This window comes from Panulirus ornatus, chromosome 10 (genome assembly GCF_036320965.1).
Source record: "Panulirus ornatus isolate Po-2019 chromosome 10, ASM3632096v1, whole genome shotgun sequence".
Taxonomy (NCBI): Eukaryota; Metazoa; Arthropoda; class Malacostraca; order Decapoda; family Palinuridae; genus Panulirus; species Panulirus ornatus.
In genome coordinates, this window is record NC_092233.1 from 56,136,860 (window position 1) to 56,151,859 (window position 15,000).

Here is a 15,000-nt window from a genome sequence, read left to right on the forward strand (position 1 = left end):
AGAGAGAGAGAGAGAGAGAGAGATGGAATGGGAAGGTAAGGTAAGGTATGGCCCAATCTAATCCACTTGAAAAGGGTCGTTATGCACGATCTACAGGGGAAAAAAAAAGAAAAGGCAGCGACGACATGATTAGGCTTTTATACCTATATATATATATATATATATATATATATATATATTCCCTCAGAGGCCCAGTCCTCTGATCTTAACGCTACCTTGCTAACGCGGGAAATGGCGAATAGTTTGAAAGAAAAGATATATATATATATATATATATATATATATATATATATATATATATATATATATATATATATATATATAAATATATATATATATATATATATATATTTTTTTTTTTTTTTCAAACCCATAGTTCCATACAGGATGAAAAAGACGTATTTATCAAGCCATACTCTAAGGCTATTAAGCCACATAGAGCTTATTTAACTTTATCTCAGTGACGACTAGATGATCCACTGAGCAAAATATATATATATATAAACTTTCCAAGTGACGACTAGATGATCCACTGAGCAAAATATATATATATATAAACTTTCCAAGTGACGACTAGATGATCCACTGAGCAAAATATATATATATAAACTTTCCAAGTGACGATTAGATGATCCACTGAGCAAAATATATATATATAAACTTTCCAAGTGACGATTAGATGATCCACTGAGCAAAATATATATATATAAACTTTCCAAGTGACGACTAGATGATCCACTGAGCAAAATATATATATATAAACTTTCCAAGTGACGATTAGATGATCCACTGAGCAAAATATATATATATATAAACTTTCCAAGTGACGATTAGATGATCCACTGAGCAAAATATATATATATATAAACTTTCCAAGTGTAAGACTCTATTTATTGAATGGTCGAACGCGATTTTCCAATGGGAAAAGTACCACTCACACCATACTAGACTATTGGTATTCGTTCAATGAAAAATGCAGATGAAAGGTGACGAAACTATGAGGTATTTTAGCATTAGATTTCGGTCATTTATTTTTTTAAATGCAGGGTGGAAATATGGCAAGAACTTTGAACATTTTTATCTTCGTTCATCAAAGATGTAATTACTGAATGCAATTAAACGTCATTAGCTCTATATAGCGATGGCTATACAGTGAATATTACTAGTATCTGCCTATTATAGAGCCATACAGTGGAATGATAATTTAACAGGCAATATTCACTTAACACGAACTCATGAGCGACATTTAACATCTATTTTTAACATATAGCTATAGAGTGGAATGATATTTAACATTGACGTTTGCTTAACATAAAGTTATACAATGGAATCATATTCATCATTAATGTTTACCTAACATTTAACATCACTGTTTACATTAAGTCAAGAATTACATTTAACATTAATGTTTACTCAACATAAAGTCATGATTAACATTTAACATTAATGTTTACCCAGCACAAAGTCAATAATTACATTTAACATTAAATTTTTACTCAACATAAAGTCAAAATTAACATTTAACATTAATGTTTACCCAACACAAAGTCAAGTTTTGCATTTAACATTAATGTTTACTCAACACCAAGTCCAGAATTACATTTAAACGTTGATATTTACCCAACATAAAATCTGGAATGACGTCTAACAATAATTTCCAATTTATGTTAAAGCTATAGAGTAGAGACGAAATAGAAATTAGCAGGTCTTCCTCAGTCCACCTCGTTACTGAAGACTAGAGTGAGGGAGTACATCATGGACACAGGGCTATACGCTCTACCTGAAGATGGTCTTCGGGTCCCTTACCGTGGGTAAGGGGATGGTCTCTTGACGGGGTTATTAACTCTGGCAGCTGTCTGGTCAGCGTAAGGCCCAACCCGCCAGCCAGAGGAGAGGGATTGGAGTAGTGATTGAATTTTTATGGAATAGGGATTCGTGGAATGATTCAGTGTAGAGAATGGATTGGTACAGGGATTCAGTTTTATGAGGGTATGGATTGGAGTAGGGATTTAGTTTTAGGGGGGTAGGGATTGGAGTAGTGATTCGGTTTATGGGGTAGGGATTGGAGTAGGGATTCAGCTTTGCAAGGTATGGATTGGAGTACTTTTATCTAATCATGATAACAGCCTTAAGAGGAATATATATATCCCTGGGGATAGGGGAGAAAGAATACTTCCCACGTATTCCCTGCGTGTCGTAGAAGGCGACTAAAAGGGGAGGGAGCGGGGTGCTGGAAATCCTCCCCTCTCATTTTTTTTTTTTAATTTTCCAAAAGAAGGAACAGAGAAGGGGGCCAGGTGAGGATATTCCCTCAAAGGCCCAGTCCTTTGATCTTAATGCTACCTCGCTATCGCGGAAAATGGCGAATAGTTTGAAAGAAAAGAAAGAATATATATATATATATATATATATATATATATATATATATATATATATATATATATATATATAATATATGCAGTGACAAATCATTTCTCTGAACAATATTACGAACTCAGCAAAAAAAAAAAAAAAATATCTGTACATAAATATGCTTTATTCCATTTTTCCTAAAAGCATTTCCGGCAGCGAAAGAACTGACTCACGCCTGCCGAACATTGATAAAAATCCATCGCTTATAATGGACTCGAAAACGCCAATGCTGGTGCCTTTCTTTTAGTTTTTAAATAGAGTCCGTTTGTGATCCCGTTGTGTCTTTCAGTCAGACTGTAAAATCATGTTCCATTATGAAGGCAATGTCGTTGTTATGTATTTCACGTTTTCCTATATATATATATATATATATATATATATATATATATATATATATTATCCTTGGGGATAGGGGAGCAAGAATACTTCCCACGTATTCCCTGCGTGTCGTAGAAGGCGACTAAAAGGGGAGGGAGCGGGGGGCTGGAAATCCTCCCCTCTCGTTTTTTTTTTTTTTTTAATTTTCCAAAAGAAGGAACAGAGAATTGGGCCAGGTGACGGTAGTCCCTCAAAGGCCCAGTCCTCTGTTCTTAACGCTACCTCGCTAATGCGGGAAATGGCGAATAGTTTGAAAGAAAAAAGAAAGATATATATATATATATATATATATATATATATATATATATATATATATAGTCTTTCTTTTTTCTTTCATACTATTCGCCATATCCCGCGTTAGCGAGGTAGCGTTAAGAACAGAGGACTGGGCCTTTGAGGGAATATTCTCACGTGGCCCCCTTCTCTGTTCCTTCTTTTGGAAAAAAAAGAGAGGGGAGGGTTTCTAACCCCCGCTCCCTTCACTTTTAGTCGCCTTCTACGACACGCAGGGAATACGTGGGAAGTATTCTCTCTCCCATATCCCCAGGGATGATTATATATATATATATATATATATATATATATATATATATATATATATATATATATATATATATATATATATACACACATGAAGACGCACTTTCATAGAACACGTAATAGCTTCCAACATCTAGGATTCGAACCCAGGTCCCTGTGCGTGGTAGGCGGGATCGCAGTTGCTCGGTTATGATCATACCGAGTAATTGCGATCCTGTCTACCACGCATAAGGACCTGGGTTCGAGTCCTGGTTGTTGGAGGTATTTCATGATATATATATATATATATATATATATATATATATATATATATATATATATATATATATATATATATATATATCCCTGGGGATAGGGGAGAAAGAATACTTCCCACGTATTCCCTGCGTGTCGTAGAAGGCGACTAAAAGGGTAGGGATCGGGGGGCTGGAAATCCTCCCCTCTCGTTTTTTTATTTTAATTTTCCAAAAGAAGGAACAGAGAAGGGGGCCAGGTGAGGGTATTCCCTCAAAGGCCCAGTCCTCTGTTCTTAACGCTACCTCGCTATCGCGGGAAATGGCGAATAGTATGAAAAAAAAATTATATATATATATATATATATATATATATATATATATATATATATATATATATATATATATATATATATATATATATATATTCCTATGAGTCCACGGGGAAAATGAGACACGAAAAGGTCCCAAGTGCACTATTGTGTAATAATCACATCATCAGGGGAGACACAAGAGAGAAATATAACAGTCAGTTGATATACATCGAAGAGGCGAAGCTATGACGCCATTGGGTAAATATGTTTACCTAATGGCGTCAAATTATTGTACAATATACGTATGACAAACCTTGTCCATTTTCCACCACGCAGGAGGGAAAATATACCAAAACAAATCACAATTTTCCCCCTCCTTATTTCTTAGTCTTTAAGATCATCATCCCATTTCTTAATCGTACAGCAATGTGTATATGGCGTACCCGTGAATTATTAAGTCCCCAGTTATTCACGCAGGCGTAAAAATAATTCATAATTGGATGGCGATTCGCCACAATTGGGTTCAAGAGATTTTTTAAGACGACATAAGTCACGAAATGAGAATGAGCCTCGAGGGTAAAGCAGCCCCGTGTGTGTGTGTGTGTGTGTGGGGTGTGTCTCGTCATACCACACCCACAAAAAAGGAAATTCGTAAAACGTACGAACTTTCATTTCAAGCGGAGCAGCGCAGAGCGAAGTATTCGTCCTGCTTACCGTCAGGGAATTTTCGTCTGCTCAAAACGTTCTGACGTTAAACGCATACCTGGTGCTCAACGAAGGCCGCTGTGGCGATTACCGATGACGTTAAACGAATACCTGGTGCTCAACGAAGGCCGCTGTGACGTTAAATAGCATCGTACGTAAGGGTTTAAAGAACGAAGGTTAATCCTTCCGTCGATTCGAGGTGGGAGGGAAAGGAAATGTGGTGGTAAGCTGTGTGGAGGGAGGGATATGGATGAGGGATGAGGCATTATGTGGTGGAGGAGTGTGTGTGTGTGTGTGTGTGTGTATGTGTGTGTGTGTGTGTGTGTGTGTGTGTGTGTGTGTGTGTGTGTGTGTGTGAGGGAGGCTGAGTTGTCGTAGAGTAGGGATTTGTGATGGGGATGGGGATTATGGGGGATTTTTACGAACTTTTGGAAAGGGGGGAAGTGTGGGTAAGGGAGGGGAATATGAGGGATTTTTATGAACCTGTGGAAAGGGGGGTGAGGTGTGGGTAAGTATAGGGTGGTGATGGGGAAGAGTGAACTGTTTTGGAGGAAAAAAGTGTCATATTTGGAGTTTGGGATACTTTTACAGAGGCTGGGATGTTTATGTATAGGGAGGAAGCTGTGGTGGGGGGTTGTGGGATGAACGTGTATTGTGGAGAGGGGGGATGTCTCGTGTGTGTGGGTTGGGGATTGGAAGGTTGGTGATGGCGTGGTGATTGGAGGGTGATGTTCCAGAAGGAGGAGGAGGAGGAGAGGAGGTCTTTTGGAGGGCTTTTGTAGGAGGATGTTCCTCCAGGAGGAGGAGAGGAGGTCTTTTGGAGGGCTTTTGTGGGAGGATGTTTCATGAGGAGGAGAGGAGGTCTTTTGGAGGGCTATCGTTGTAGGAGGAGGTAGTTATAATGTTGGCGGCTCGATTATCGAGAGGGTATAACTGTCAAACAGAATATCATGACCTTTACGATTCATATCACGTAATGGGCCACGGAGTTTTGAGACTGCAAATCTAAGAGCCAAGAGATGAATGTAGGTGACTTATGATTGTGAGTGGAGTTACAGATGGCAGGGAGAAGTGGGAAGTAAAATAGCGCGAGAAGAGAAGATAAACGCAAGAAAAATCCACCTCAGACCTAAGAAGTGAAACGTCAAAGTCATTTGGGTCATGACGTCTTTGCTGCGTCATACGGTCCGTCGCAAGTTCCATATTGTGGGGTATTTTACCGTCGCAATATTGGCCTCAATTTTCTTTTTTCTTTTCATCCCTCCGTCTTTCCTACCGACATTGACACGTAATAGAATTTCATGGCTGCTGGTCCTCAGGGAAACGCCTCTCGCATATCAAACATTTTTTTCTTTCTGAGGGGCTCGCCGCCATGGCCACCTCTTGAAAGTCAAGCACCTCTTCCTTGAGCCCAATCACTTCCCCCTTTGGAGCTCCGTCGCGACCCTCCGTCTTCCAGACTCAAAAAGAGTCCAGTCATGATGTCCCTGTGTAAGTCGAAGTCCATCCGTATCTCTTCGAGTCCAGACGGACTGACCCCTTGAGTCGAGTGGGCTGAGTCTCTCTTCCTTTCGACTCCCCTGATCCCAGACACCTAGGTCCTCTTTGACCGTAAGTCTTCCTCACCTTTTTAACCTTTCTGCCTGAGCTTACCTCGCTCCCGAAGGCTCTTCCTCAAGGTCTTCCTCGAAGAGCAGACTGCAGCAGTTTCTCGTCAACCTCCTCCTCCCTCCCTCACCGTCCTAGTCAACCTCCTCCTCCCTCACTCACCGTCCCAGTCAACCTCCTCCTCCTCCTCCCTGCCTCACCGTTCCAGTGAACCTCCTCCTCCTCCCTACCTCACCGTCCCACTCAACCTCCTCCTCCTCCTCCCTGCCTCACCGTTCCAGTCAACCTCCTCCTCCTCCTCCATACCTCACCGTCCCAGTGAACCTCCTCCTCCTCCTCCCTGCCTCACCGTCCCAGTCAACCTCCTCCTCCCTCCCTACCTCACCGTCCCAGTCAACCTCCTCCTCCTCCTCCCTCCCTCACCGTCCCAGTCAACCTCCTCCTCCCTCACTCACCGTCCCAGTCAACCTCCTCCTCCTCCTCCCTGCCTCAGCGTTCCAGTCAACCTCCTCCTCCGTCCCTCCTCATCAGCCCATCTCCAGTTCTCCTTAGAACAGGCGGACGGAAACACTTGGAGTAAACCCCGAAGGCGTCCAAATTTCAACCACCAGAAGACCTTTCCCAACCTAACCTAACTTGACCCAACCGAAAGGCAAATCCTAAAAGCCCTAACCTATCCTAACCTAACTTAACCTAACCTAACCTAACCTAACCTACCCCAACCGAAAGGCAAATCCTAAAAGCCCTAACCTATCCTAACCTAACTTAAGCTAATCTAACCTAACCTAACCTACCCCAACCGAAAGGCAAATCCTAAAAGCCCTAACCTATCCTAACCTAACTTAACCTAATCTAAGCTAACCTAACCTACCCCAACCGAAAGGCAAATCCTAAAAGCCCTAACCTAAGCTAACCCAAGCGATGGATTTCCCTAATCTAATCTGACCTAACCTAACCAAAAGGGCGTGTTTTGCTAACCCAGTCTAATCGTATCATCATCTTAACACAGACCATTCTACAAAACGCAGATCACACCGCATTTCTACATTTCAGCCCTGCACATAGCCCTCTGCGCTCCCTTAACCCAGCCCTGCACATAGCCCTCTGCGCTACCTTGACCCAGCCCTGCACATAGCCCTCTGCGCTCCCTTAACCCAGTCCTGCACATCCTTCTGCGCTCCCTTAACCCACCCAGCCCTGCACATAGCCCTCTGCGCTCCCTTAACCCAGCCCTGCACATAGCCCTCTGCGCTACCTTGACCCAGCCCTGCACATAGCCCTCTGCGCTCCTTTAACCTAGCCCTGCACATAGCCCCATGCGCTCCCCTAACACCTAGGCAATAACCCATATCGTGGGTCAAGCATGTTCAAGACGCTGGGAAGGGGGCGGGGGCTCATATGGACCTCCCTCCTTGTAGGTAAGAACAAACAAGCAAACGCGAAGGAAACGATGGGTCTCTCTCTCTCTCTCTCTCTCTCTCTCTCTCTCTCTCTCTCTCTCTCTCTCTCTCTCTCTCTCTCTCTCTCTCTCTCTCTCTCTCCCCCCAAAAGGAAGAATGGTAATTGGTCAGGGGGGCTAATCATCCCCCTCCCCTCTTCCCCCCTCCTCTCTCTCTCTCTCTCTCTCTCTCTCTCTCTCTCTCTCTCTCTCTCTCTCTCTCTCTCTCTCTCTCTCTCTCTCTCTCTCCCCCGCTGGCTCATATGGCTTGCTAAAGTCCGTGAATGTGAATTGCCCACAGCGTGATTACGATGCGTAATTCTAGGTTAAGGTAATACTAGATTAGGGTAATACTAATTTTACGAGGGAATTACGGCTCCCGGTCTGGAACTGGGGGATTCAGTTTTTGCAAAGGTATTTAAGGCGTATTATGCAAGGCGTATTTAAGGCGTATTAAAGGCGTATTATGCAAGGCGTATTTAAGGCGTATTAAAGGCGTATTATGCAAGGCATATTTAAGGCGTATTACAGGCGTATTATGCAAGGCATATTTAAGGCGTATTACAGGCGTATTATGCAAGGCGTATTTAAGGCGTATTTAAGGCGTATTATGCAAGGCGTATTTAAGGCGTATTAAAGGCGTATTATGCAAGGCATATTTAAGGCGTATTAAAGGCGTATTATGCAAGGCATATTTAAGGCGTATTAAAGGCGTATTATGTAAGGCATATTTAAGGCGTATTTAAGGCGTATTATGCAAGGCATATTTAAGGCGTATTATGCAAGGCATATTTAAGGCGTATTAAAGGCGTATTATGCAAGGCATATTTAAGGCGTATTACAGGCGTATTATGCAAGGCATATTTAAGGCGTATTAAAGGCGTATTATGCAAGGCATATTTAAGGCGTATTAAAGGCGTATTATGTAAGGCATATTTAAGGCGTATTACAGGCGTATTATGCAAGGCATATTTAAGGCGTATTACAGGCGTATTATGCAAGGCATATTTAAGGCGTATTTAAGGCGTATTATGCAAGGCATATTTAAGGCGTATTTAAGGCATATTATGCAAGGCATATTTAAGGCGTATTAAAGGCGTATTATACAAGGCGTATTACAGGCGTATTATGCAAGGCATATTTAAGGCGTATTACAGGCGTATTATGCAAGGCATATTTAAGGCGTATTTAAGGCGTATTATGCAAGGCATATTTAAGGCGTATTATGTAAGCCATATTTAAGGCGTATTACAGGCGTATTATGCAAGGTGTATTTAAGGCGTATTACAGGCGTATTATGCAAGGTGTATTTAAGGCGATTTACAGGCGTATTATGCAAGGCATATTTAAGGTGTATTACAGGCGTATTATCCAAGGCATATTTAAGGCGTATTATGCAAGGCATATTTAAGGCGTATTAAAGGCGTATTATGTAAGGCATATTTAAGGCGTATTTAAGGCGTGTTTGTATCTTATTCTCTTATTGTTCTTGGGGTAACTGTGATGTGACGAGGTATTGCCAGAGGTGTGAGATGTGTGCGTATTTTAAGGCGTATTTATATCTTCTTTGCTATCGTGGTAATTGTGATGTGACGAGGTGTTTCTGCAAGTTTGAAATGTGTGCGTATTCAAGGCGTATTTAAGGCGTATTTGTATCGTTTTTTGTTGTTTTTGTGGTAGCTATGATGTGTGCGTAATTACTGATTTGTCATTAAGTATTTGTGTTGTAAGCAGAGGGAGTTCTACACACTTGGGGCCTCCCATCTTGTGTGTGTGTGTGTGTGTGTGTGTGTGTGTGTGTGTGTGTGTGTGTTTTGAGTTTTATGTTAATTTGTGCCTGCTTTGTTTGCGCGTGTGTTTACTGTGTTTGTTTTGTACGCATTCTGGTGTGCAAATACGTTTGTAAATATGTATACTCACCACTGTATATATATATATATATATATATATATATATATATATATATATATATATATATATATATATATATCCCCAGGGATAATATATATATATATATATATATGTATGTATATATGTGTGTGTGTGTGTGAGTGTATGTGCATGTATGCGTCTGTATGGTTGTATATATATATATATATATATATATATATATATATATATATATATATATATATATATATATATATATATGTATATGACTGATTCCAAGCCATATGTGTCCATGTTTTCATATATTCTAAAGTCTCTCTCTAAGCCTTGCTAGATATTAAGTTTCTTCGAACTTCTATTAGATATTCATCCCCCCCCTCCCCGAATGCTTAAGTAGATATTTCGTCTTCTGAATCCAACTAGATATTCGGTATCTTCCAATTCCTACTAGATATTCAGTCTCTTCTAATTCCCACGAGATATTCGGTTTCTCTAAACTCCTACTAGATCATCAAATATCTTCAAACTCCTATTAGATATGGTATCTCCTGATTCCTACGAGATATTCAGTCTTCAAACTCCTGCGAGATATTCTGTCTCGACAAAGTCCTACCAGATATTCAGTCTCAACAAACTCCTACTAGATATTTTCAGAATACATCTGTCTCCCCTCTCTCTTTTTTTCACTTTAATTTTTTTCTTCTTTCATTTTCTTCCTTTCTTTCTTTTTTTGTACCTTCCTTAATAGCAGGGTGAGTGGTTTTGCCCATTAAGGTGGCAGAGACAACAATGGTGGCTGGAATATTAATAGCAGACAAGCTTACATCTGCACCGCAGACACACACACACACACAAAAAAAAAAAACGGAAAATCATATAAGAAAGAAAAAGAGTTCATTAGAGAATATGATATTATATTGTGTGTGTGTGTGTGTGTGTGTGTGTGTGTGTGTGTGTGGTAATCACCTATTTCTAACATTCTTGTTTGCTTCTGTACGAGGAAGTAGTTTAACATTCGTTGGGCCCCATCTTCTCTTTGTGTGTGTGTGTGTGTGTGTGTGTGTGTGTGTCTAACCACAATTCCAGTGGGAAGACGTGGGTAAATCAATCACTTAGTCATTCATATGCACTCCCCAGATAATGTAAATGTTGCCTTCAGCAGCAATAGTACCATAAAGAATATCTTAATCAGGAATTCACCAGAAAATTCTCCTGGGTGCATCTATAAAGTGCCATGTAGAAATTGTGATTAGTTTTATGTTGGGCAGACTGGTAAGGATCTTTCTGTTAGACTTAAGCAACATTAATATAGTCTAATAACGGGACAAGAATCAAATGCCTTATTCAATCACATTAAAAGCTATGCTCATTGTATTGACTGGAGTAATGCCATCTCAGTTATTAACTCTAACTCTATTACCACGAGAAATATCATTGACTCTCCTGTCATTAAATACACAAAGAATTATAATCTTAATATTAGTGATGGTCTATACAAATTTGATAAACTTATTGTTGATAAAACTTGTAAAATGATAAGTTGATGATACGCTCGTTATCTGTCTTGGACAATCGCGTGTTTACCAAATGGCGTCGTAGCTACGCCTCTTCGTTGTATATCAACTGACTGTTATATAAATCTCTTGTGTTCTCCCCTGATGATGTGATTATTACACGAAAGTGCACTTGGGAACTTATCGTCTTTCATTTGCCCAGGAATATACTTGATCACGGGCAAAATTGTGATCCTTTCCAGTATATATTTGACCTAGTATGAACCAGGGAGACTAAACGGTAATTCAATTTGGAAGAACATTACGTATTCTGATGAACACATGAGAACGCGCATAACACTATAACATTACCCAATGCCATTCGGCTATATTCCACGCCAGCCACTGTCCGCTTATGATATAAATCCTATATAATATATATATATATATATATATATATAAGCCAACTTTTACCCTCGAAAATTAAGTGGCTAACGACCATTCGTTTAACGAGACGAGTCAGTTAACTACCCCAGGCTTTGAAAAATGGGCCATGCCACCAAACACCCCCCCCCCCCCCCCCATCCCCCTCCCCCCCTACACACACACCCTCAACCCCCCCACCCACCCACACCTCGATTTCACATACTATTACATTTTTGGGCGGATGGATTTTCACACATATATATTTTTTTTGGGGGGGGGATGGATTTTTCACAATTTTGGGACATACAAGTGGCGAAGGAGGAGGAGGCTTCTGGATAGGATGATGTTATTGTAAATGCAAAGTTGATTAAGATTTGGCATGTGAATATTGCATTTATGCATTAGTTCTTGTCTTTATTCATACACGAAGGTAGGTGCATGCCGTTTGTATTTATGTAATTTGAATGCATTTACGGGCTGCCCAGGGTCGAGTGCTTAGGTTCGAATCCCGGTTGTGGAAGTCGGTCCGCAGTCAACCCAGCTGTTCATCTACCCCTAGGGATTGGATACAGATATCTAGTTTAAACTTTGATGTATATATATATATATATATATATATATATATATATATATATATTATATATATATATATTATTTTTACTATTTATTTATCATTTATTCTATTATACCTATTCGCTGTCTCCCGCGTTAGCAAGGTAGCGCAAGGAAACAGACGAAAGAATGGCCCAACTCACCCACATACACATGTACATACATACACGTCCACATACGCACATATACATACCTATACATCTCAACGTATACATATATATACATACACAGACATATACATATATACACATGCACATGATTCATACTGTCTGCCCTTATTCATTCCTGTCGCCACCTCGCCACACATGAAATGACAACCCCCTCCCCCCCCGCATGTGCGCGAGGTACCCGCTAGGAAAAGACAACAAAGGCCACATTCGTTCACACTCAGTCTCTAGCTGTCATGTGTAACCTCCAACAGCCAGGATCGAACCCGGGACCCCTTCGTGGCAGGCGGGAGCACAACCGCTAGATTATGTTGTAAGTGCACGTTTATATGCACTATATTCATATATATATATATATATATATATATATATATATATATATATATATATATATATATATATATATATATACACACCGAGAAAGTATAGGGCCTTAGAAGTATCTTGAACACCAAAAGAAGGTAACAAGTTTACGTCATTAGAGTCAATAGGAAAAGTCATAGATTGACACAGGCGAACCTTAATAACCCCCAGCTGTCGATAGGCCTTAAGGACCCAATTAACCGAATAAGAACACCTAATGACGTCATCACCAGCCGAAGATAAGGCCCAACTCACCTGATATCCCATCGTATGTCCACCATTCGTCCCAGTTAGCGTGCAGGCCTGGAAAAGATAAGACATCGTTGATAAAGGACGAATTGGAAAAGATTGGACATCTTTGATAAAGGACGAAATGGAAAAGATAAGACATCTTTGATAAAGGACGAAATGGAAAAGATAAGACATTTTTGATAAAGGACGAAATGGAAAAGATAAGACATTTTTGATAAAGGATGAAATGGAAAAGATAAGACATTTTTGATAAAGGACGAAATGGAAAAGATAAGACATTTTTGATAAAGGAAGAATTGGAAAGACAAGGGAAAAATAGGATACACAAAAATATTCCAGCTAAATTGGTTACTTAGATAAGGGATGATAAATGATAACGGGGATGAGCATATAAGTAGTTTTTTTCGTACCGTCGTGCTCAAGGGTCGTACCGTCGTGCTCAAAGGTCGTACCATCGTGCTCAAAGGTCGTACCATCGTGCTCAAGGGTCGTACCGTCGTGCTCAAGGGTCGTACCATCGTTCTCAAGGGTCGTACCATCGTTCTCAAGGGTCGTACCGTCGTGCTCAAGGGTCGTACCGTCGTGCTCAAGGGTCGTACCGTCGTGCTCGAGAGTCGTACCATCGTACTGAGGCGTTTAACTAGAGAATTGAAATTCCTCGAAGCGACACCAATTTCAGCCTGATTTAAACTGGTCCTTGATATAAAAAAAAAAACATTGAATCTGACTCCACATAATATCTTATTATCATCATACACTCAACTGTTTATCATGCAAAGCTTTTTGTAAATGATTCTCATAATTGGAGAAGTAAAAACGAACTGATGAATCATTTACAAGCTTATTATGCAATCCTGGATATTTGTCAAAGTTCATGAGCCACTGTGTGAATTTACAGCGACAGCGGTAAACTTAGTAATAGAATGAAGAAAAAAAAATGTATTTTTTACAGAGGAAGATAAAGTAAGGAAGGAAATAGTAATGCATTGATGTAGATTTTCTTTTTGCATTTCATTCATTTCTGTCATTCAGTCTCGTTTTCCTAATGGGTAGAATATAATATTTCCCTTATAATCTTTTCGTAATGACTCAGTTACAGAAACGCCACACTAACCCATGCACAGGTATCGGAACTTGGACCTAGATAACAGACCCTTCAGCATTGTATTGCCCAGACAAGCGAAGGCTTAAACCCATACATTTCATTCCTTTAGGATAAAGTAAAATAGAAACGATTATGAAGACCATAATGACGTCAGAATCGGCCCTAAAGGAACGTGTTGACATAAGCCTCCAAGACGGTCCCTTTAGGTATAAGTTTGGCGCCTAATTGGTTTGAACAGACGGTTCATTACAAACGAAGAGTGATCCACTAAAGAGGCGACCTTGGCGGTGCCTCAATAATGCAGAAACGACCCTCCGAAATCCACCAATCCTTCCTGACAATAGAGGGTGAAATTGCGCGTCCTCACGACAGCTGAAACTACACGAAAACTTCAGAAATCATCTACGAAAATGTGTGGCTTCGTGGGCGTGTGTCCCATTTTCGACGAAAATGTGTGGCTTCGTGGTTTCCCATTTTCGTCGGCTGCGTCTTGGAAGTCGTTTTCTAAATCGAGGTTCCACTCATGTGGACCTCCTCCCCCCCCCCAAAAAAAAATATGTTTTCGGGCCAGGCAGGTCGTACGTTCTGGTATTATTATTGAATCCTTTCCGACCCTTCTTCGCCTTGCGTCGATAAGGTGGGTTGGGGGGCGGCGCCAACCGATGCTTGTTAAGACCCCCTCCCCCCCCCCCGCCAAGTGTCAACAGCCCATTAGAGTGTAGGTAAACATGAGACGAGTGTGTCGACAAACTTACCTCCCCTCAACCCATTGTTGTTGTGAGTGTCCGAAGACACTCGTTATCTTCGGCTGAAAGACGTACGTCCCTCGCTCACTCACTAGGGGCTTATCAAGACCTGTTGTTTTCCCCCGCCCCCATTGTCTCTATCGGCTGCCAGTCATACACACACTTCACCACGCTAAGCAGGAGAAAGGTGAAGGTGATCATCGAAACGGACAGTGGGGCCAGGTGTTACGAAGGTGAATCTGTTTTTAGAAGATGTGTTTCGAAATCTCGAACCGTGATCTATCGTGTGTCAGCCACACACACACACACACACACACA

The 15,000-nt window shown here is 40.7% G+C and overlaps 1 protein-coding gene across 2 annotated transcripts in view; it reads right to left on the reverse strand.

The window, feature by feature from the left end:
- Positions 1–15,000, reverse strand: part of CARPA (Carbonic anhydrase-related protein A) — a 238,089-nt gene that overhangs the window by 128,367 nt on the left and 94,722 nt on the right. For both annotated transcript variants that reach the window (XM_071665915.1, XM_071665914.1), the window contains exon 2: positions 12,835–12,882. In XM_071665915.1, the coding sequence (XP_071522016.1) occupies positions 12,835–12,882 (48 nt within the window). The remainder of the gene's footprint in view (positions 1–12,834; positions 12,883–15,000) is intronic.